Source organism: Centropristis striata, chromosome 7 (genome assembly GCF_030273125.1).
Source record: "Centropristis striata isolate RG_2023a ecotype Rhode Island chromosome 7, C.striata_1.0, whole genome shotgun sequence".
Lineage (NCBI taxonomy): Eukaryota > Metazoa > Chordata > Actinopteri > Perciformes > Serranidae > Centropristis > Centropristis striata.
In genome coordinates, this window is record NC_081523.1 from 21,625,739 (window position 1) to 21,647,398 (window position 21,660).

Consider the following 21,660-nt stretch of genomic DNA (forward strand, 5'->3'; position numbering starts at 1 on the left):
GTCATGCTGTATGCAGAAATGCAGACGTGCATAGCATGCTGCCTCTGTCATGGCTATCTTTCACTCTCAGGTTTTCCTTTAGTCATATTGTGGCTTTGTTTTTGTGTTGCTGTACTTGAGATGTCGAATTCAAGTATTGTTTTTATGTTAGCTTTATTACCCGATAGAGAGCTCATTAAAATTTCCTGGGAAGCTAAAACTGAAGGGACTAACCTTGCCTGCCACATATTGTAGGTCAGACCCTCAATTAAAAGGAGGATTTTGCACTCTTTTACTATCTCTCAAGAAAAATCCCCCCCCCCCCCCTGCTTTGTCTTCACATCATCCTGTGTTTGACCCTGACTGTCTCTCTTTTGGCAAACACTCTCCCTGGCCCGAGTTTCCCCCGTCTCTTCCTCCGTTTCTCCTTGCTACTGTTCCGTACCATCTCTCATCCTTGCTCTCCCTGTGTCTCTGCAGGTGGTAGAGATAGCTTTAAAGGTTAGCCCCATACTGGGAGCCCACATGTTCCAGCCCCTGCTGCCAGCTGTCTTCAGAGGTATTGTGGACGGTGAGGTGAGTTTACCTGAACACCTTGTACAGATCTGGACAGGGATTGTATAAGGATGGACGTGTAAAGACCTGTTATATTATCTGTGCTGCATTTTTCCACCTCATTTTACTGAATGTTTAAAGATTTACCTTATTAAACCTAAAAATACTGATTTAATGAGAGAAGGCTCCTGCTGTTCATTCAGTTTGTCCTTTTCTGTCACATAAAAATTAATTCTTATGGAGTGGTATTTATTGATCATCTAAGTTAAGGGTCGCCGGCAGCCTTTCAAGGATTCTGCTGTGTCACCTATCTTCTTTCCGTCATGCTTAGTGATCTTTGCTTTATGTAAAAGCATCCATGCATGATTATGTCTCTATATCCGTATGAGTGATTGTGCATTCACATTGCTGTGTGTGTGTGTGTTATGCAGAGATATCCAGTGGTAATGTCCACCTACCTCGGGATCATGGGCCGCGTCTTGCTCCAGAACTCCAGCTTCTTCTCCTCGCTGCTCACTCAAATGGCCTCCGAGAGCAGCCAGAAGGTGATGTTCGCCCTTCATTTCTGTCTCCTCAGCACAGTCCCTTTGAATGTGTGTGAGAGACATAACTGCGAAGTGGCTGTTAAAAGGAAATCATTCTGAGCGAGGCTAATGAGCCAAGGAATTGCAAATGGTAACATATTCAAGCCCTAAAGTTTAGAGTCGGCCCCCTTCACTGTGAAACCCTGACATTGTTGTTTTTGTTTGACCCAGAGCAACATTGACTTTGCTTTGTTTTGACATTGCTGCCTTAATCTAAATAAATGAAAGACCTAAAGTTTTCTCGAAGTTGTCCATCATGCCTCTCCTTTTTTGATGATAGAGGACAACTCAGTGAGGTAAATGATGCAGAACTAACATGGAAGCTCAGTTCTCCTGACTTTTATGACAATGGTAGACCTTTTTAAACATTAAAAGAAAATCCATCAGGATGCTCTGTCTTGAGTTGTCAAACACTGTTTATGTCACTCTTTGTTGACCTCTTTATATATTCAATTGTCTCTCCTCTGCTTGTCTCCCCTTTCTTCCTCTTTATTAACCCTGCCTATCTCTCCTCCCTCTCTTCTTTCCTCCTTTCCCCTCCTCATCAGATGGACCAGTTGTTGGGCAGTGTGATAGAGATGTGGGTCGACCGCATGGACAACATCACTCAGCCGGAGAGGAGGAAGCTGTCGTCGCTGGCTCTGCTTTCCCTCCTACCATCTGACAACAGGTGAGAAACATTTGTCATTCATTTATGTGCAGATGGGGCTTTGAGCTGGCGAGAAGTGGATAGCATCCATCCTGTCAGCACAGCTGACACGAGGGCAAACACGGGGAAAGTGAAGAGACATATTTGACAAATTGTTTACTCAGCTTTTGTTTGTTTTTATGGACAATAGCTGGTGGACTTATCTTTCTCTGAGGGGTCTGGCATGGTTTGTCACTAATAGAGAATTTTAGCTGTTAAAAAGTTTGATGAAGCTAATACATTTTTTTTACCCTATGGCCATAATATGCTGCACAAAATTAACCAGTAAAATGTGACAGCAGCACAGCACACAGGGATATGCACAATTTGCATTGGGAGTGGGGTTTCCAGACATGTTTAACATGGTGCTTACAGGAGGTTTGCTGTGAGAGTTTTACTGCCAACAAATTGCATTGGACTTCTAGACACCAAAACATGTTTATATAGTTTATTTACTGTCTAACTTACTACCTAACGTTCTGAACCAGTCTATAGTAAGAGACATGCAAAATTATTAGTATTATTATTCATTTTTTAATTTATTATTATTTTTAATGTTTATGTTCTGTTGAATTTAAGTGGACTATGGTGCAGACATACAACACAATTTTCACATGTTGTTAAATGTCTTACAGTACTCGGCTACTTTTAGCTCTCTTCTCAGTAATGGAGACACGCAGAGTGAAGCATGGTGGTGCTAGCATCATGATATGGGCATGTTTCTCCTACTATGGTGTTTGGCCTATTTATCTCATACCAGGGGTCATGGATCAGTTTGCATATGTCAAAATACTTGAAGAGGTCATGTTGCCTTATGTTGAAGAGGACATGCCCTTGAAATGGGTGTTTCAACAAGACAATGACCCCAAACACACTAGTAAACCAGCAAAATCTTGGTTCCAAACCAACAACATTGATGTTATGGAGTAGCCTGCCCAATCCCCGGACCTTAATCCAATTGAGAACTTGTGGGGTGACATCAAAAATGCTGTTTCTGAAGCAAAACCAAGAAAGTAAATGAATTGTGGAATGTTGTTAAAGAAACTTGGAGTGGAATAACAGCTGAAAGGTGCCACCAGTTGGTTGACTCCATGCCACACAGATGTGAAGCACTTATAAGAAACGGTGGTCATACAACTAGATATTAGTTTAGTGATTCACAGGATTGCTAAATCCTAGAAACAAATATTTTTGAGTTTGTAAAGTCAACGGCAGACACTGCTATATTATGAACACACCCCTTTCAACTAATTGCCCAATTGCACAGCCTTAAGAGCTGCATATCATGAATGCTGGGTCTTGTTGGTTTTCTGAGAATCTACTGCACCTACTGGTACCTTGTTTGCCATGTAGCAATAAAAGATATACTAAAAACCTGAATTAATCTGGTTAGTCACATTGGACTGCTATTATTTTGAACACTACTGTAGTATACATAATTTTATTACATATATATATTTTATTTTAAGATTTTATTAGGGGCCGGGCTCACTAAGATGCCAGGACCCTAGCTTTCCTGCACGTTCTTTCTTGTGCTTCAAGATGTTTGAGAAGTTTTCACTGTTCATGAAAAATGTGACAAAATGTTGGAGTCATGGTATCTCAAACACAATTTTTGACAGGATTTTGTATATTGATTCGTTAACGATTTCAGGCAATATAGGAATATCAGTTTTTCAGTTATGCAGTATTTGGTGAACCCCACACCCCCATATAAATATATATATATTTATTTATTTATTTAAAATATGGTTATTTAAATAAAGTGGTTGCAATCAAAGACCAAGCATTGGTTGCCAATGACGATGGCAACCTGGCAACTGTTACTGTCGAGCCCTGTCTTAAATTATGTCTAAACACGTTTGTCTTACTCCCACATTTATTAACTGATACTACCATGTTAGTGAATTTTTGAGATGAAGAATGTTCAACTCTTGCCTCAGTAATCAAACATTACACTGTCATCTAGACTTAAATGTGACAGGTGCACAGGAAGGCTGAGTACTAAATGTTTAAAAAACATTCTTCACTTAGCATCTAAAGACTTCTCATTTCATTTTCTCAGTGAAACTTCTCTTGAAGTGGTTCAGACGTGTCACTGTGAGGTTTAATGATAAAGCTCTCTTGTGATGTCCCATCTCACTGTATGGTAATGCATGTTTTTATCGAGATTTTGTGAAGCTCAGTTTTCTCCAATTGAGATAATGTAATCATAGATGTAGACAGGCATGAAATCCTTTGTTACGCCCCCACCATTGGTTTCCAACAGCAATTGATTATGACAGCGTTGGCTGGTTAAGTGCTGCATGACAAATCAACTTTCTCATATAAAATCAGAACTAAAATTGGAAGAGGCCCATATCTGGTCCATAAATGACCCTAATAATGTCTCATCATTTGTCTTTTTTTCCATAAGACGGAGCAAAGTATGAAGTGGAGGTCATGTAAAGCAAGAATTAGGGCAGGACGACATGACGATATATGTCATAAACAGACAGTGGCCGAACTGCGTAACGGCAATATTTACGTAATTTGGACAATGCTTTACGTTCTGATCGTTTCACGTGGGACTGAACTGGAGCGAACCATCAAGGTGCTGCTTTGCCCACATTGGCCCAGCAGAACCAAAACAAGAAGAGCTCTTACCTGAATGGGATGCTACTTCTGTTGTTTTGAAAGTGGTTTTGGTTTGGCAGAAAACAATCTTCTGCAAAGTTTGTCCCACGTCTGTCTGCACTACAGACATATTTGGAGGGCTATATGTTGTTATTAAATGGCATGACTTGTTCTTTGTCACTGTGAATAGGTAGACTATGGTACACAAAAATACGTTCACACAATGTTTTGTTTGTGTCTGCCATATCAGCCAGTCTAGCCCATATCCAACGAATTACTGGGATTAAACAATGGACCTCAATCATAATATTTTAACTAAAAATAACTTTTTTTTACCCTAATGATACAATTTTCTTTTAATAGGATGCATCAGCAAGTAAACTTTGACAAAGCTTTTCTAGCAATCATTTTCCTTCACTGTTATGTTTAAGAGAAAGGAGATTAGAGCTTGTCAGAGAACAATGTAGTCTGAATATGTGTAGGCAGGTAGGTGTTATAATTGAATATGTTGTCATTCAGCGCTGTGTAATATGGAATGAACAGCAAAACACACTAGTGGAGTTTGTCCATGAAATGGGAGTGGGATCCTTGGTTCTCTGGTTCGACCAAGCCCTTTGTGATACAGTATTTTGAGATGGAATTAAATTTGAAAGCTATTAGTTTTGGTATGCTGATGATATTTGGATCAGTTTTGTTGACCTGCAACATAAAATATCTTTTCCTCTTTAGTTTTAAATTCTAAAAGAGAAAATGTGGAGCAGTATTATGCTGCTGTACAGTAGAATGCACCACTGGGAATTTGCTCAAGGCATAAACGGAAAGGCACCGCTAGAGGGCTGTGAAACAGCTGCAGGCATGTCATCTATAGGGAGGTATTTAGTTAGGCGTTTCTTATTGCTCATTGTTGGAGAGGGTACTTCACTCTGGTGGACCAGTCAAGAGTATCACACAGGAGAAATAAACTTTCTTTAATAAATCTTTTTTGTCTGCATCATTTGAGTAGGGGATGAATAATTTGTCCAGTAATTGGTGATGCTGTTGCTGCATTAAAAAAGGTTCAGATAACTTTGTCATAGTCCTTGACAGATCATTACTTTTTACACTTTTCATGGATTTTTATTGAATCTGTCCACATCTTTTTTTCTACTTGATAAAAGTAAATTAATGCATTCAAGGAATGAATCCTGTTTGTCCCTTGAAGACATGTGCATCCTACTTTCTGAAACTTTTGTGCAATCTCAGGGCACTAGAATGTTTCATTTAGTATTTAACATGCACAGCCATGAGGCCGTTTTCACTGAAGACTGCTTTAGTCATCAGAACTGTGCGTGCGTGCACTACCAGTTCATCATGACGGACAGTTTGCTTTACGGTGGCAAAGCAGCAAGAACAAGGACTTCAGGAAATCAATATGTGCATCTTTATTGCCTGGATGTGCTGTACTCACATTTGGTGAGGGCACATTTTGTCCGCATCTTCTTAAAGTTGGTCTATGCAAGAATGATATTTGTTTTCTCTGAACCTGATGTACCTAGTGCTTTATACCTCATCAAAGTTTTGATCAGTTGTTATATTTGATTCATACAATCGGCGAGATTACATACATACTATGTGCATGTTACTACTAGTACATCATGCTTAATCCTTGTTTTATTTAAAGAGCAGCAGTACAGGTATGGTAACCATGATCCACTCTCTTGAAGAAGCGGTGGCAGTGGATCCAAGAGAGTGCATCCGAAACAATAATGGCAGAAGAACTGCTGTGCTGTTTCTCACTGTAGAGATTCTTGAGACTCAAGCTAAGTTGTTGCATGTTGCTTCACGTGATTCTATTAATGTCTGACTCAAGTGAGAGGCGTGTTTCTGATGATACGGTCCACTTCCTTTCTTATTACCCGAGTGTTGGTCACACAAATAACTTACATTATGTAGTTTCCGTCTGGCCGCCTCTACTGCTTCACATTGATCCCACCTCGAACAGTCTCGCCAATTTAACGCCTTTGTAACTACCGACAAAAACGGTACAGACTCGGGATCATGTGGTCCCCCCATTAAGCCCCTGGGACATTCAGATTGAAGGCGAAACATCACAGAGCTGTAAATACCGTGGCTTGAAACGGTAGTCTGAAAGTGGCTTGTGAAATGCATACCCAGTAGCAACTGAAGAACTTGCCCAGTCTTTTTCCCGTGATGACTTATACACTCGCCACTAACACCATTGTGCTATTTAGGGTCTCCTCTAATGGTTTAAACTTAATGATGCTTCACAGCACCAAATGTAATCAGTGATGCTTATTTAAAAACCATTTGCAACATGCTCAGCTGGAACATATCGAATGTACATGCCATTTTTAAGAAATAATAAGGATGATGAAGAGTATTTTAGTATTCTAGCATGTGGCACTGCTTCTCTCAGGTGCAAGGATTTGACCATAGATAATTTATGTGTAATTGCCACTAAGCACTGAAAAAATCCTGAATCTAATATGAAATGTAATTGCTGAATAATCTGTTTTGCATAAACACACTGTGGGGCACAAATTCAAACTGAAAATGTCATCCGTGTGTGCTGCTGTTACAGGTCACTGTCCTCTTCCTCCCCGCTGCCTCCTCTTGTTCATGGTGTGAAGACGAAAGAGACCGTTGCTTCTGATTAGCACTTTGTTGCTGCAACCAGTTTGTCTTTGCACGCAGCCCGTCAGCTCTCAGATCATGTTTCCACTTACATTGATTTGAATGGCAGGCACGAAGCAGCTAGCACTAGTCACCCATTAGAAAATAATCACTGGAGTAGTGTTGGGCTGGATGGAATTAGAATTGACAGACATGTTTAAATGTGTTATAAGGGATCTTTGATACGATGGCTGCATCTAGTTGTTGCCATGGCTGCCAATTTGAAACTATTATTAGGAAATTGGGTGCAAAGGTGTTTAGTGATGTATTTTACACTCCTTGGAGTGTAGTAGTGAAATGTCGCTGACTGGAAGGAACAATTATTTAAAATTCACATGCACCAGTTTCTATTTTCTTTTTGAGTCAATCAAATGTATTGCAGTTGCATTAATATTCACAATATTAGTGGAAGGCTAATTTTTTGGACATTGTTCTCTAGTCCTGTCATAATGGACATTCATTCTTCTATTTTTTGGTGATTAATTTGATGTATTTTTACATTTTAAGTTATGTGCTGTAGCAGGCAGTGTTTTAAAGATGCAGAGAATCATATAAACAAAGAAGACCTAAGAAATCTTTGACATGAGATATGCTCCAATATTATGCAAAATTTTGTCGAGGAAAAGCTGGCATGGTCATTTTAAAAAACACCCTTAACCTCTGACCTCATATCTTCTATTGGTACTTACAAGTCTCTCCTTTACAGACAAATATTCATTTTTATAAGCTTCGGTATTAAGACAGAAAAAGAGCAAATGATAAGATTAACCAGAGCATTTTTGTGATATTATAACGTGATATTATTTATTTATTTATATTATTATTTGTGAATTGTTTAAAATAATATATTTTAGTAATCGTAGTATGATTTTTAATTTTTTTGCATGATCTGCACTAAAATAGTCTGTAAAATTGAACTTTTTAGGCTGGGACATTACCTCAATATTTTTAATTCAGAATGGTATTTGGAAACATTGTATATATACTGTGCATATATTACAAATATTGCACCCCCTGAAATGTTGATATTGCACTATTCAATATTGCAATTTCGATAGAATTCTGATTCGTTATTCAGCCCTAGCTTACCTAGTTTTTTTTTTCTGACTTCTTCTTCTTGTATACTGTGACTTATACCCACATATATACTTGTGTGTGTGAGTTTACATACATAAAGTAAAAAAAAAATGTAATCTGTTTTCTCACATGCCTGGGAAAAAACAGGAGCCCAATCGTAGGCTGAGTAAATGGATCCCCTGCTGCTGTAGCTCAGCTTCACATGATTTCAGTGTCGATGGCTATATTTACAGCATGAGAATACGTAGCAGTTGCCACTCATAAGAAAGAAGAGGCAGGTCTGTGTTTACTGGCTGGGTATGTATCTGTCATGCACTGATTTTTCAATTTTTTTGCCAGACTTCATGCTCAGTGAACTTTATGCAGCATTGCCCCGGGTCTACCAAGCCAAGCACTTGAACTGACAGAACCTTTGATGCATCAGTGGCTGACCACACACTCACTCTTTGTGTATTAGTATTCCTCTCCCTTCCTGTTTTTTATTCTTATTGACATGGGAAATGTCCTTTCCAGTGCTTTCGAAGAATGGCTCAAATAATTCATCAATGACTGCTGCTTGTCTCTGAGCCTGGTTGATGGGTGTTGCGAGCCAGCATATTTTAAAGATCTCAACTTCAGCAAGCCAAGGCTCTGCATTCCTCTTCCCTGGAAGAATCACCTTAGCGGCTACAATAAAAATGAGACTCAGCCCGCAAGGCTGTGTATAAAGACCGTAAGCCTCATTGATTTTTATTTTTCATACTTGAATGTGTCAGACAATAAAACTACATTTCCAGCTGGAAAATCACCCCTATCGTATGTGATACATCAGTGCAATGGGAACATGTTTTTGTGGGATCATAAAAGTAGAGAAATGTTTTCAATGCACTGTTACCCACATGATGGTTTGTCTTTCTGTTTTTGAAACTGTTCCTACCAAAAGCCAAAGGTGAAATGAGGATGCTGGTATACATACAAACGGAGCAATCTGAACATGTGCTCTATGACATGAGGTGATGGATTGCATCGATACCCGTTATTCTGCATGGCCATATGTTTTTCTGACAGACACTTTATCACTTTCAGAATTTAACCCTGACTCTTGCTCTCTGTTGTCATGTTGCTCATGATAACCGTTTGCCTCTTTGGACTGATACACATCTCTCTCTATCTCACTCTCTCTGAATTATACACACTCACAAAACACACAGCTGTTGAAGTAATGATCCCATGAGTAATGAGTCTGTGTCATCTGTGTGTCATCAGTGTGATCCAGGACAAGTTTTGTGGCATCATCAACATCTCTGTTGAGGCGCTGCATGATGTAATGACTGAAGATACCGAAACAGCCACTTTCAAAGAGTGAGTATACATGTTTTTTACTAATTGGACAAGAAGAAACAAAGGGGTTGTCATTTTTGATGACTGAGGGTCAAAAAAGGTTCATGTTCATACAATGCTGACCACTTTCGTTAAGCAGTCCTGCACAAACTCTCCATTGGCTTTATAATGGCGTTTAGCATTAAATTCCTTGAGCCCCAAGTCTATTTGCAGATAAGGCAGATCAGTTTATCTGTCTCTGAAGGTCAGATTAAGTAAGAGTTGAAACATTTTCCCTGAAGCCACATTTTCTACTTAACCAGTCTTTTTCCCCATGGTGGCTTTTTTCATTTCACCTTCACATTAACATGCAGAGTTGTCCAGTGAAATCATTAACTTTAGCTAATGGCATTAGCTATCACAGTCAAAAAGTGCTACTCGTCACCATGCAACTACTATATTTCTACAGGTTTTTTCATTCCTAACCTGACAAATGCTTGTTAGGAGGGGGCACACAAACCCCCAAAGTGCAAGAAGTTATTTTTGCCAACTTTTTTCCTTACAGTAGGCTGTAGTGGGTTCAAGCTTCAAAGTTATGCTAAATTTTATTGAGGGAAAACTGACATGGCCATTTTCAAAGGGGTCCCTTTGGCCTCAAGATATTTGAATAAAAATGGGATCTATCAATACGCACAAATCTCATGCCCCTCAACATGCCCACTATGATTTTTCCACGCAGGTGTGGGAAAAACCCTTTCCACACCAAAAATTGCTGAAACAACTTATGAGACATAATTGAGCATGGGAATGGCCTTTACATACTCATACCATAATGTTCTTAACCCTTATACACATTAATCATTTAATTCATTTATTAAGTAATTAATTTATTGCAGATTTCTGACCAGAACAACTTGATACACAGTGCTGCGTATGTGCAAATTATTTTTCAGGTCTCCAGCTTTCAGATGATGTACACCACTTCTACGTGGCATCTACTGTTGTCCTACTATCTCCCCCTAAACATCCCCTGGCCCCGCTCCCAATTCTCCATAAAGAAGAGGGCAGAACGCTTGGGGGTTAAACCTTCCAAATACTCTTTTCGTGGATAAAGTTTGTAATTTTGATGAAGCTCATGCATGATGAATGAAGACAGCTGAAATAGTACTTGAAGAACTGCAGGTCTTCTGTCGTTGCTTGGATTTATCAAAAACAAATACTTCTGAAGAAAGATTTAAATTAATGATATTAAAGCAGTCCCTTACTCATGGAGCATGGCAGTGTGCTGAAGGAGGCCGAGCGGTCGTTTTGGACAGGACACATTTCTCTCGAAAAATAATGGACTGTGAAATGGCCCAGAAAACACATGCTCACTGTGGGAGGACACACTAACCACAGCCCCCCTTTCGACTGTGACTCTGCTCTGCCCCGTCATCCTCCCCTCTTGCTCTCTGTCCCAGCAGCATGGTGCTAATTTCTCAGTAGATATTAACCTACATGCAGACACCTTTTCTTTGCTGTCAAAAAATGCCCAGCACCCTCCTCAGATGTGCCAGTGTGAAATGAACTGAAAAGTTGCGTAAAAGGGTTGGAATAACTGTTTCTTTATTTGCCAGTGATGTGTTGAATTGTTTTGGTTCCCTGTTGTGCTTCATAACGGACAAAAACATATTTGTGGATGGATGTTTTATTCACTGGTTATAAATGCAATCAAGTGAGGCAGAAAGCAGTGGGTATTGTAATCTTCCTGCCTGTATTTAGGAATTAAGTAAAAGTCTCAAATAAACAGACTTTCCTTTTATTCCTCTGTTGTCATAAGTGGTTTGGAATTGTTCTTGCGTGGTGTGAAATAACAATGGAAGTCCTCACTGCCATGGATAAACCCAGAAAAATAACATGCCAGTTGGCAGGCCAATTCAGCATGGTACTCCAGTGTTATTGTAGAAATCCAGTCACTTGTCACTTAGCTACTGTAAAAGGAATTAAAAGCTTGAATGTCTTTTGTACTGTACTGACATACACAGGACCAATGTGTAAGATTTGATTACTAAAACCAAATGAATGAAAACTAGGAAAAGACAAGTTGTAGTTCAGTTCAACAAAATGTAAGCAGCAGAAGTTTTAAAAAGAAAGTTATGTAAGTAAATGTGGCCTACTCAAGATAATCCACAGACCTTGTTGTGAGCAGTTTCATATTGGAGCTATACTAGAAAGAAAATGGTTCCTAAATGGAACTGCTCACAACAAGATCCCCATAAGTTGATATGCTGAACTAGTTAGTAAACAGCTGCTTATTTACACATCTAGCAGTTACAGAGCAACATTATAATTCATTTAGAGTTGTTTCCCGGGACACCTAATGAATGCAATCCCAATATTCACTCTCTCTTAGCTGTTTTTGGTCACTGACTCCTGAGGGAAATATGTGGCTCTTTAGCTGCTAAATGATCCTCTAAGTTCACCAGCTAGGCACAAACTGTGCCTGTCTGCTGTTTCCACTGAAAACAGCTGCCTGCTGTGATTGAAAATGATATGAGATCGGCAAGACTGAACTAAAACTCACTATAAAGCTCTGTAAAGACATGAGGCTGCAGTTTCAAGTGATAATTCTCTGAACGTTAATGCGAGCCCTTTCACATTATTTGTGTTTGCATCAACAAATTTCTATGCACATAAGAGAAGCTTGAGGAAAACACCAAAATTTGATAAAACTTGAAAATGCGCATTAAGGTTTTTACGCTCACTTGAAGTGTATTTTGTCTTTTTTGAAAAATAGTTAATGTGCTGAACTGGAAATGGAAACAATTTTAACAAACACTTAGCAAACATTTAACTCGCAGAACTGATCAGCTCTTTGCGCTCTGCCAGTCAAGACAAGCTGACATAAAAGAACAATTCTAAGTTGCAAATTAGACTTCTCGTGAGTAGCCAAGTCAAGATTAGCAACCTCTTTTTTTGTTGTTTCTTCTCTCGCGCGCAATCTCTTCTACTGTTTACTGCTGATTAACCTACAGCAATACATAACACTGCCATTTTCTGACGAAAGTACGTCTATGCAGCTTTGTTTATTCACTCTAAACCAGTTGATGGAACGTCCCTAATTTGCATTTTCTTTAATGCAACATTTCAAAATTTTTGCTTCAAAATGTGCTTAGACTTTAATGGAAACAAAGCTATTGTGTCATTATTTTTCCATTGACATTTGCTAGGTGACGTTACTTTTAACTTGCATTACATTACATCCCCATTGCACATGTTGGTGTCCTGGCACACAGCATGTCTACCTTTGAATGCATCAGTCATTGCAGAACCTAGTCTACAGCCCATAATCCGAAACTCTGCAGGCTAATAACAGGACAGCTAACGCAATATCCTCTTTACAGCTCCAATATGTTTGATTACAACATATTAAACAAGAGGGTACAGGGGCTCATGCATATAGCATAATGAGTTCATACTGAGCGGGGTTCCTGAATACTTTTTTTCTCTAGTTGTTTTTTTTTGTTAATTTGATAGAGTTAATGTTTAGTTAGAATTTCTGGTCACGAGTTATCAAATGCCACATGTCAAAGTCACCAAATGTGACATTGAAGACCCTGCTACCTTATCTCTACTCATAATAAGGATTAAGTGAAAAGGACAAAAGAAATAAAAGACTTTGCAGACTTTGGACTGAGCACAAAGGTTTTGCTTGTAATTCTCTCTGCATGCTGATGAACCAATATGAATAGCAGGCAGAGCTGTATACTCCAGTGCCAGAGGGTTCAGCCTTTTTTGTGTGCCCGTGTGTGTGCACACTGCCTGTTCTGAAATTGTCCCCTACTGTGCAGGTTTATGTGTAGTTATTAATATTGAGTTGAATATTATTGTGTTTGCAGCTGCATGCTGATGAGCCATTTTGAGGAGCCCAAGCTGAGTGACGACGAGGAGCCGCCAACTGAGCAGGACAAGAGGAAGAAACTGGTCAGTGTAATACACACGCACAATTGTACACACAGTGTAAAGATCTAATTTTGCAATCAGCAAAACCTTTTATCATGTTGTTCTGTTCTCGTTTGATAATTTGGGATGCTCAAAGTGAGGTCCGCGGCCCCCCAGGGGTCCATTGCACTTTTCCAGGGGGACAGTGAAAAGCTTTCAGATTCATTCATTTAAATGATCATGATATAAATGTGTTTTTTCTTTTTTGAATATGATATAAAAGGCTCAGTTCAAGTTCAGTTTCAAATCTATATTAGTTGTGAGATAATGTTCTAATTAAACAAAACTGTTAGAATCTGCAAATATGTTTAATATATACAAACATTGGTGTGTGTGTGTGCTGTAATACATTTCTCTTGTGGTGCTATTTCACAAAGACTATAGAAAAAAAAATCTACCTTAAGATATTCCAAGGGACTTGCATGAGGGAGTCCCCTGTTTATTCTCTACCCTTGGCTGTAGAAAGATTGACAACCACTGCTTTAGACAAATAGCTTCGATAATGTAATGTTATTGAACATAATGTCCCTGTTCTCTGATAATCCTCTCCCCTTGTGGTATCCTTTATGCTACGCTGGCACCCGTAATACAAAATTAAATCACTCGACTACAAAAACCCCAAGGATTTATAGACCCGAAAATATTTATTTCTCCAGCAAGCACAGAGAAAAAGGTGGTCACTCCATACACTCGTTAGGCAACCAATTCAGAGCCACCTCTCGGCTTCAATAGGTGCTTTTCATGCGGAGCGTGACATAATCACTTTTAAGTACAGCTCCTGGATGCATGCATGTGTCAGAGTAGCTTGCAGTACGCTTCAAGTCACTTGAGGTAAGCACGGATGCTGTACCTATAGTACCTATAAATGGCCCCTAGGTGGAGGATGTATACCAATTAAACTGTACAATGATGCATGTATGTATTAGCATGTATTCTGTATGGGGGTGCATTCCTCCCCTACTCTCTGTCACACAGTGGAAGCTCTGAAACAGTAACACTACTTCACATTATTAAAAAAAATGTTTAATAATGATGTTGGTGCCTATGTGTGTGTGATTGGTCTTCTACGAATGACTGCCTGAGCAAAATTGAATTCATATATAAATTGAATTGAATTGGTGTTTGAATGAGGAAATACAGCTGTTTTTATTTTCTAGTGTGACTTTGTGTGACTTTCCCCCCCATGTGTCAGTATGTGTGTATTTGCTGGGCGGTATCCCAATGCACTTATCACCTCAGCCCAGACCCTGACTTTTTTGCTCCAGGGAATAGAGAAGAGGAGACTTTAAGTCGCGCCTCTCTCAGCTTCTTAACGTGTGTGGGTGTGTGTGCTGGGGGACGTGCACGAACGCATGTGTGAGTGTGACGGGTGTGCCCACGTGAGACAGTTTTTCAGTTTGAGGAGAAAGTTAATGAGGAAGGAGACCCGTGGCATTTTGGAGCATTTATTGATGCCAGTCTGGCTTTCTTACGGCTTCTCCGCTTGGCAGGTGTGTGCATATCTGTTGAAAAGCATTTATGTGTATAAATATGTGTATGTTTGTGCAAGTCTGAAAGAGCCTGTGAGAGACTGAGAATATTGTTTGTTCTGGCATTTTCTCATGATAAATAGTAAACCCCAAACTGACAGGTTTGTGCATCAGCGCCTCACTTTGATGAATATATTGAGATGACACTGCACAATCAATACATGTCAACAGTCACATCCACATTGCTTAATTATATGGTACAAGTTTACTTGCTCTCAGTGGCACACAAGTTTTATTCAGCCATCTTTCATTAGAAGCTGCCAGCTATGTCCCCCATCTGTAAGGCCGGGTGACGGTCGGCTGCATTGCCAGTCAGGCAGCAGGTATAAGGCAGAAAGCCTGGCTATAAAAACTGGCACTTGGGACGTGAAATGTCACCCCTCTGGGAATTAAGTAGCTAGAGCGAGTGGGGGAGTGAAGCAATACCAAATAGATGGAGTTGGGCGCACCTTTATACAGCACTGGTCTCAGAACCAAAGTCCTCGATGGAGAATCGACTCACTCTTCCTCCTTTCTGGGGCAGATGTGTGGATAGTCACAATTCACTGACTGAGCCCTGCTATGTTTTCCCTTAACATGCAGTATGAATAATAAAGTACACTTAGGGCACTTTCACAACTCAAAGTTTAGTCAGTTTCAATCGAACTCTGGTGCGGTTAAATCCTTGTTACGGTCCGTTTGGTTGCTGGGGGGCCTCGGTCTGTTTTCCAAATGAACCCTAGTGCGGTTGTGAATGTTAGTTTCTTTTTGAGAGAGAGAACAAGTAAGCTAATTAGCCCTAGGCTTATGTATGTGCCATGTTCATGTTATATTGGAGTATGCTCAATTATGGCAAAAATCATAATCACAATTATTTAGTCAATGTTGAGTTCACCATTGTTTAACACAGCAATACTCTCTGGACACATCATGCATTTATTGAACTTCAAATGTCTTCATAACAGTGGATTTTTCTTTAACTTTAATATAATCCACCTGGAAAAACAAATACAATGTGAAAAATGTATATAATGAATAATAAATGTATAAAAATATAAAATATGTGTTCAACATATTCCAGCAAAAGTGATGTAAAGGGAAGGTGGGCGCTGTACTTCTAACACAAGATAAAAGGAGAGGATCATTGCGAAATGCAATGGTGCACGATAATTGTTTTATTTTGATGATCTTGTTTTCATAATTGTTGGAGGCAAAAATCATATTGGGAAACAAACCTGTCCATATGGTATAATACCTCTTTCATCCGTGCCACCTGTGTTTTACTTTCTGGTATATCCCATCCATCTTTCTCCTCCTCTGTCCTTATATAACTATCTCACTTTCTACTATTGTAGCCTCCCTTCATCAAGCAGTCTCCTCACAGTCTCTCTGCCTACAGGTGATATTTTGTATGATTGTGCTGGTTTGTCTTGTTGAATTAGATTTTGCTGCTTCCTTGCGGGCACCTGCAATCTCACATAAAAGATGAATAGAGTGAATACAGGGAAAAGGACAAAATTATCTTGATTATACACTCTCATATATTTCTCACCTCTCTGTCACTAGTTTGCAGTTCCTGCAGTAACTCTTTTTATTTTGGTGTTGGTCTCTTCGTGTGATTTGTTTTTCCTTGTATGTCCAGTTTGACCTCCATGATCTCTTCTCCACTGGTAGTTATTACCTCGTCTGGCTTCTCTCAATCTGTGCCAGATAATTTGCTTTTACGATGACAGTGACTGCAGTGCAGCTCTCGACTCTCTAGCAAACAATTTGTTCTTTTTTCTGCTCTCAAACATGGATGTGTCCAGGGCAAAGCTCTTTAACGGCTGCGATTTCCAACTTTAAAAGTTGCCAATACAGCCTATTGCATATGTACGTACTTTGTAGTCAGAAATTTAAATGGATCCTTTAAAAAAATTGAAACTCTTGCTGACTATGTTAGAATTTAAGTGGTTTGAAGCTGTTTGTTCCCGCAAAGACAGAAAGGAAATGAGCAATTTACATTTGTAATTGATGTTTTCAATCAGGTAAATCGCAAAAAAGGTGTTGCTTATGCTGCTTGAAAGGAAAACAAAGAAAATGTTGTACAACAGTAATAAAGAAAACTTTTTCTATGAACTGGGTACAATTTCTCTGAATGTTGCACTAAATGACTGTAAAAAATGGAAACAACACCAAAGCATTGTTAATGTTTTCCAGCATTGAGCCACAACTATAGAAAGTATGTTATTTTTTAGTTTTTTTAGGTATATTTTTGTCAGCTCATTTAGCTCATACGAAGTGTCAAACTGAACATTATTTGATGAAAAATGAATAGTCTGACAGTCATTATTAACATTAGCAGCATTGACTGATGACAGATTGACATTAGGGTACAAATTACCAGTGAGGCACGTATGACAAATGTTAAAGCTAATGATGACTGGCATCCACTAAATGAAACTGTTGGCAGCTTAGCACTTAACCCTCTGAACCCCAAGCAGTTTCAGGGCTCACATTTAACTGACTGTCTTCATTTTTCATGTCAATATCTAAGTGCTGTACCTCTAAGGAAACAACACAGTCATGGCAAGAAAAAAGGACGACTTAAGAAAATTACTATTTTTGCAGTATAACATAGTTGTAATGCCATAAATCATAGAAACAAAAAAATAAAGTTGAATTTCTTTGATAATTAAAGTATATATTCAAATTCTTTTTCACAAGTGTAACCAATATTGGAGGAAAATAAGGGGGCTTCACATGACATACATATTGATCAATTACTATTATCTACTTACGACCTCTCTTGTCCTCTCCTCTCTGCTCTGTGTAAACAGCCTGCTGTTCAGCCAGATTGGATATTTGTCACGTAACTGTTGGTCTCAATCGAGTCATTAGTGGCTTCCCAGTTGCACTGAAGAGTGCAAAATTTAATGTTTTTTACAGGATTTGATAAGTGCAACATTTTCTATTTTGAGCATACAATTAAATGAGACATGTAGAATAAAGTGACTTTGATGAAATATCACTTTTTTAGGCTTTGATTTAGTCATTTTTTCTGACACAAGTGTTCGTCACAGATGATCCGTTCGAGGTCTGCTGGAAAGCTGAAAATCTGACAATAATGCCTGGTCGACAATTTATGTCTATGATGAACGGTGTAATTTTGGATCAGGTCATTTGGAATTCAAGTGAAACCACTTGATCAAACGAAAGGTCTATCAAAGGTCTTTTAAGGTATTATGTGAGGGTAAAGTATCCTTTTGGTTCCATGCCCAGAAGTTACAAGGTCATTGAACTGCTGTCACTAATTCAGAGAACAGAGCGGAACAAGGAATGAAGAAGGAAATGGCTCTTGACAGTCAGATGTGTGTTTATCTGTGTCTTACTTTTTTCAACTCTATATTTTGTGTGTACAGCTTCTTTGGGAACCATATTAAACATTCAGTAATTCTAAAAAAACAAATTATGCTTTAAAATCATCCAAGCTTTTTTGACGCCTTTTATTTATGGCATAAAAAAATCCCTTAAATTTGACTAAAGAAAAAGTCTTTGAAAAGCTCAGACTCAAGTCTTAAGGAAAACTCATGTATTACTAATGACTAAAATCTGAAGGAAATATTTTTTAAACAGGAAGACATAGTAAATATGTGTGTTAGGGTGAAGAAACTGATATCGTCAGATGTGAATAGCACCTGGTCTGTCACTGCACATTTTTTCGAATCACGCACAGACATGAGTTTGATATTTGGCAAATCTAGAATGAGGGAAAATGTTAACCATCAACCTTTGAATATGTGGGTTCGTCTTATCTTTAGATGTCGTGGATAGCTCAGCGTTCCTCTGCATTTATAATTTCATTCAGAGGTTTTCTTCATGGCTGCAGTTTTAAGATTCATGGCCTGCGTGTTAGGAGAGGCTGGCTCACCACTGCTGCTTTCTTCTGATTTGGCCCTGAATTTGACTTACCATGTTTTCTGGGCATGAAGTGGGAGTTTGTTTTGTGTTTTGGAAACTGTTGACTGTTCCACTCTATCTTGTCTGGGATTTGTAAGGGTCCCTCACTTTGATCTGAGCGTTCCAGGCAACTAGACTAGACTAACTGATGCTGTGTTTGGGCCTCGGTACATAATGCTTCATTTGATTCTTGTGCTCCATCTATGAGGCCAGCACCATCAAACAAGAAGAGGAATAGACGACATCAAAGACTTTCTCAACAGGGTACTAATGACATGGGCTCCGTCTGTTGTGCTGTGTTGACACACACCCACTTAAGCCTATTCTTTTTTTTACTACACACATAATGTACATGCACAACACACATACAGCTTATTGTGCTGTGAGTAGGTGCCAACGACTGATTACACTCCAACATGAAAAAAGAGACAAAGGTGCCGTATTATACACAATTGTGCAGGTAAAAGCGGGCGATAATGAGGGGGCGAGTTGCCTAACCTGATCACTGAATAGTGATAGAAGCCAGATGTGGTATTATGTGGTATTGTGTGCCACATCTTGGTTTATGCCACTTGTATGTAAGCTTGAAGGCAGGTCTCAACTGATTGACAGGGGAGATTTGAAACAATGAGTTAAAAATATATGCCTCACACATTTAATGGCATCCATTGTAGCCATGCAGATAGTTTTAGGTTGTTCTGTTTTTTTTTGTTTTTTTCTCAAGTATTTGGATAGTTGACTTCAAAACTTCTCGTGCCACCCCATCATGATGTAAGAAGAACTTATATAAATTACATTTTTTTAAATTCAAAAGCAGCATGTCTTATTTTGCTTACCTCAGATCATTTACAGACCTTGCTGTGAATTATTTACAATTGGGAACTCTTTCTTATCAGTTCAATTCAGTTCAACTTGTATTGAGACTCAGGGTCTCTTAAGTAATATTCTCATGGCATCATTATAAACTACTCAAAGTTTCTGTAAGCTTGCTTGTTAGTAATTTGACCACAGCATTATATAGTGATTTACAATATGCTCTGAAGAGGGCTATCTGCACATCATCTGTACACATTGTGAGAGAGAATGTTCATGTATCAAATATTTATTAAAATAATCATGATAATTATGCGTCTAAACAGACATATTGATATTGCTATTACCTTGTCCTAAAGTTCTTGATTGGTGACTAGGTTGACTCCTATCCCTTTGACAAAAAGCACATTAGATCATATTTGTAGTTTTTTGCCCAATAAGCTGCATTCACTCTGTTGTCACATCTCAGTATAAAACTAAATGCCTGTTATGTCTTATGGTTTATATATATTTCAACCTCCCAGGTGCAGACCAACTCATTTGGTGTCCTCTGTTTATTGTTTAATGTAGTTTCGATTTATTTGAACAGAATGCTTGGTTTAGTCATTTATAGCATGTGCTCAGGATGTGTAACTGATGAGATTTTTGTTCTAGACAATTAGCCTAATGAGTTAGTTTTTAGGACTGTGTCTTTTTGCCGTTGTTATTGATAATGGCGGGCTTATATGATAGTGTAATAAACATTAGGCTCACAGTTGGAACAGTTGTTTTGAGATGGAAAGATGAGCCTGCTGACTTTGAAAAAGTCTATATTGTACATATTGTTATACTGACAGCAGCAGAAGTAACTCAGATTCAGAACTCCTGATGTACGTTTGTCTGCGTGACAAAGAAATTAAGTCAAGTCACTTTTTAACCACATTGATGAATGTGTTATAGACGGTCCATGTGTGGACTTAATGATACACAGAAAGAAAGACAGGGATACTGCAGACCTTTTTTCTGTCTAAATAGACAACTTCCAATGCCATTTTAATATTAACAAAACAAGTAGTCAATACTAAAAAATACATTTTATGCAAGGGAAATAGTCTGCCTAAAATGAAGAAGAGTTCATTCCATTATGGACAGGAAACTGTTTTTGTTGTTCCCACTTGTGGTTAAAATGTCTGAGTCAGCTAATGGAGAGAGTCGAACTCAAGCTTAGGATAGAATATTCAACTTACTGTTGTTGTTTTTGCCCCTTACAAAGAAAAAAAGAAAGAACGCATATTTTACTTTATTTTCTTGTAAAATAAACAAGAATCTGAACAAAGTATAAAAACATGGCAAATATTCACCCTCTTCCTTCTGTAATCCAAATGGGGCTTAAGTAAAAAAAAGTCCAATCAGAGGATCTCCTCCAGTAAAACTTTTGCTGATGGAATGGGGCTTTGAAAGGGCATTCCATTAAACGTGTGCGCTTTGAAATTTGAGAGAATGAAGATTAAGAATTATACCTATTACATTGTTTCCCCATGGCTGTTATTGCTCAAAGTGGAAAGAAAACATTTTCCAGCTCTTATTAATTAGCCATCAAGCTGTCCTTAAATTTTCATTATTTTGTGTAGATTAGCACTAAGACTGATTTAGTTCCCTGAAATGGCAATTCCATTTAATGTGCATGCTTTGATGTTTAAGAAAGGAAATGATATCTATTATTATTACCCATTATTATTGCCTGACGTTGCTCAGAGTGAAAAGAAAATGATTTTTGAAGCTTTGATGAAGTATTGATTATCATAAAAGTGTTTTTGTCATTCAACAGTCTTTCATTATTTGGTTTTAATGAACAATCAAACTGACTCCAGGTCCTCTGGTGGTATATATTTATAGGAAATGAGTTTCGGTGTGTTATCAATTCACTCCGGGCCACACAAAGCTTAGTAATGAAGACTTGCCATTCTTG

General features: G+C 38.5%; 1 protein-coding gene across 1 annotated transcript in view; it reads left to right on the forward strand.

The window, feature by feature from the left end:
- The window catches only part of ipo11 (importin 11), a 141,710-nt gene that overhangs the window by 102,297 nt on the left and 17,753 nt on the right, over positions 1–21,660 (forward strand). The window contains exons 25-29 of the mRNA XM_059336479.1: positions 460–555; positions 966–1,079; positions 1,667–1,788; positions 9,418–9,513; positions 13,350–13,434. Coding sequence (XP_059192462.1) covers positions 460–555; positions 966–1,079; positions 1,667–1,788; positions 9,418–9,513; positions 13,350–13,434 — 513 coding nt within the window. The remainder of the gene's footprint in view (positions 1–459; positions 556–965; positions 1,080–1,666; positions 1,789–9,417; positions 9,514–13,349; positions 13,435–21,660) is intronic.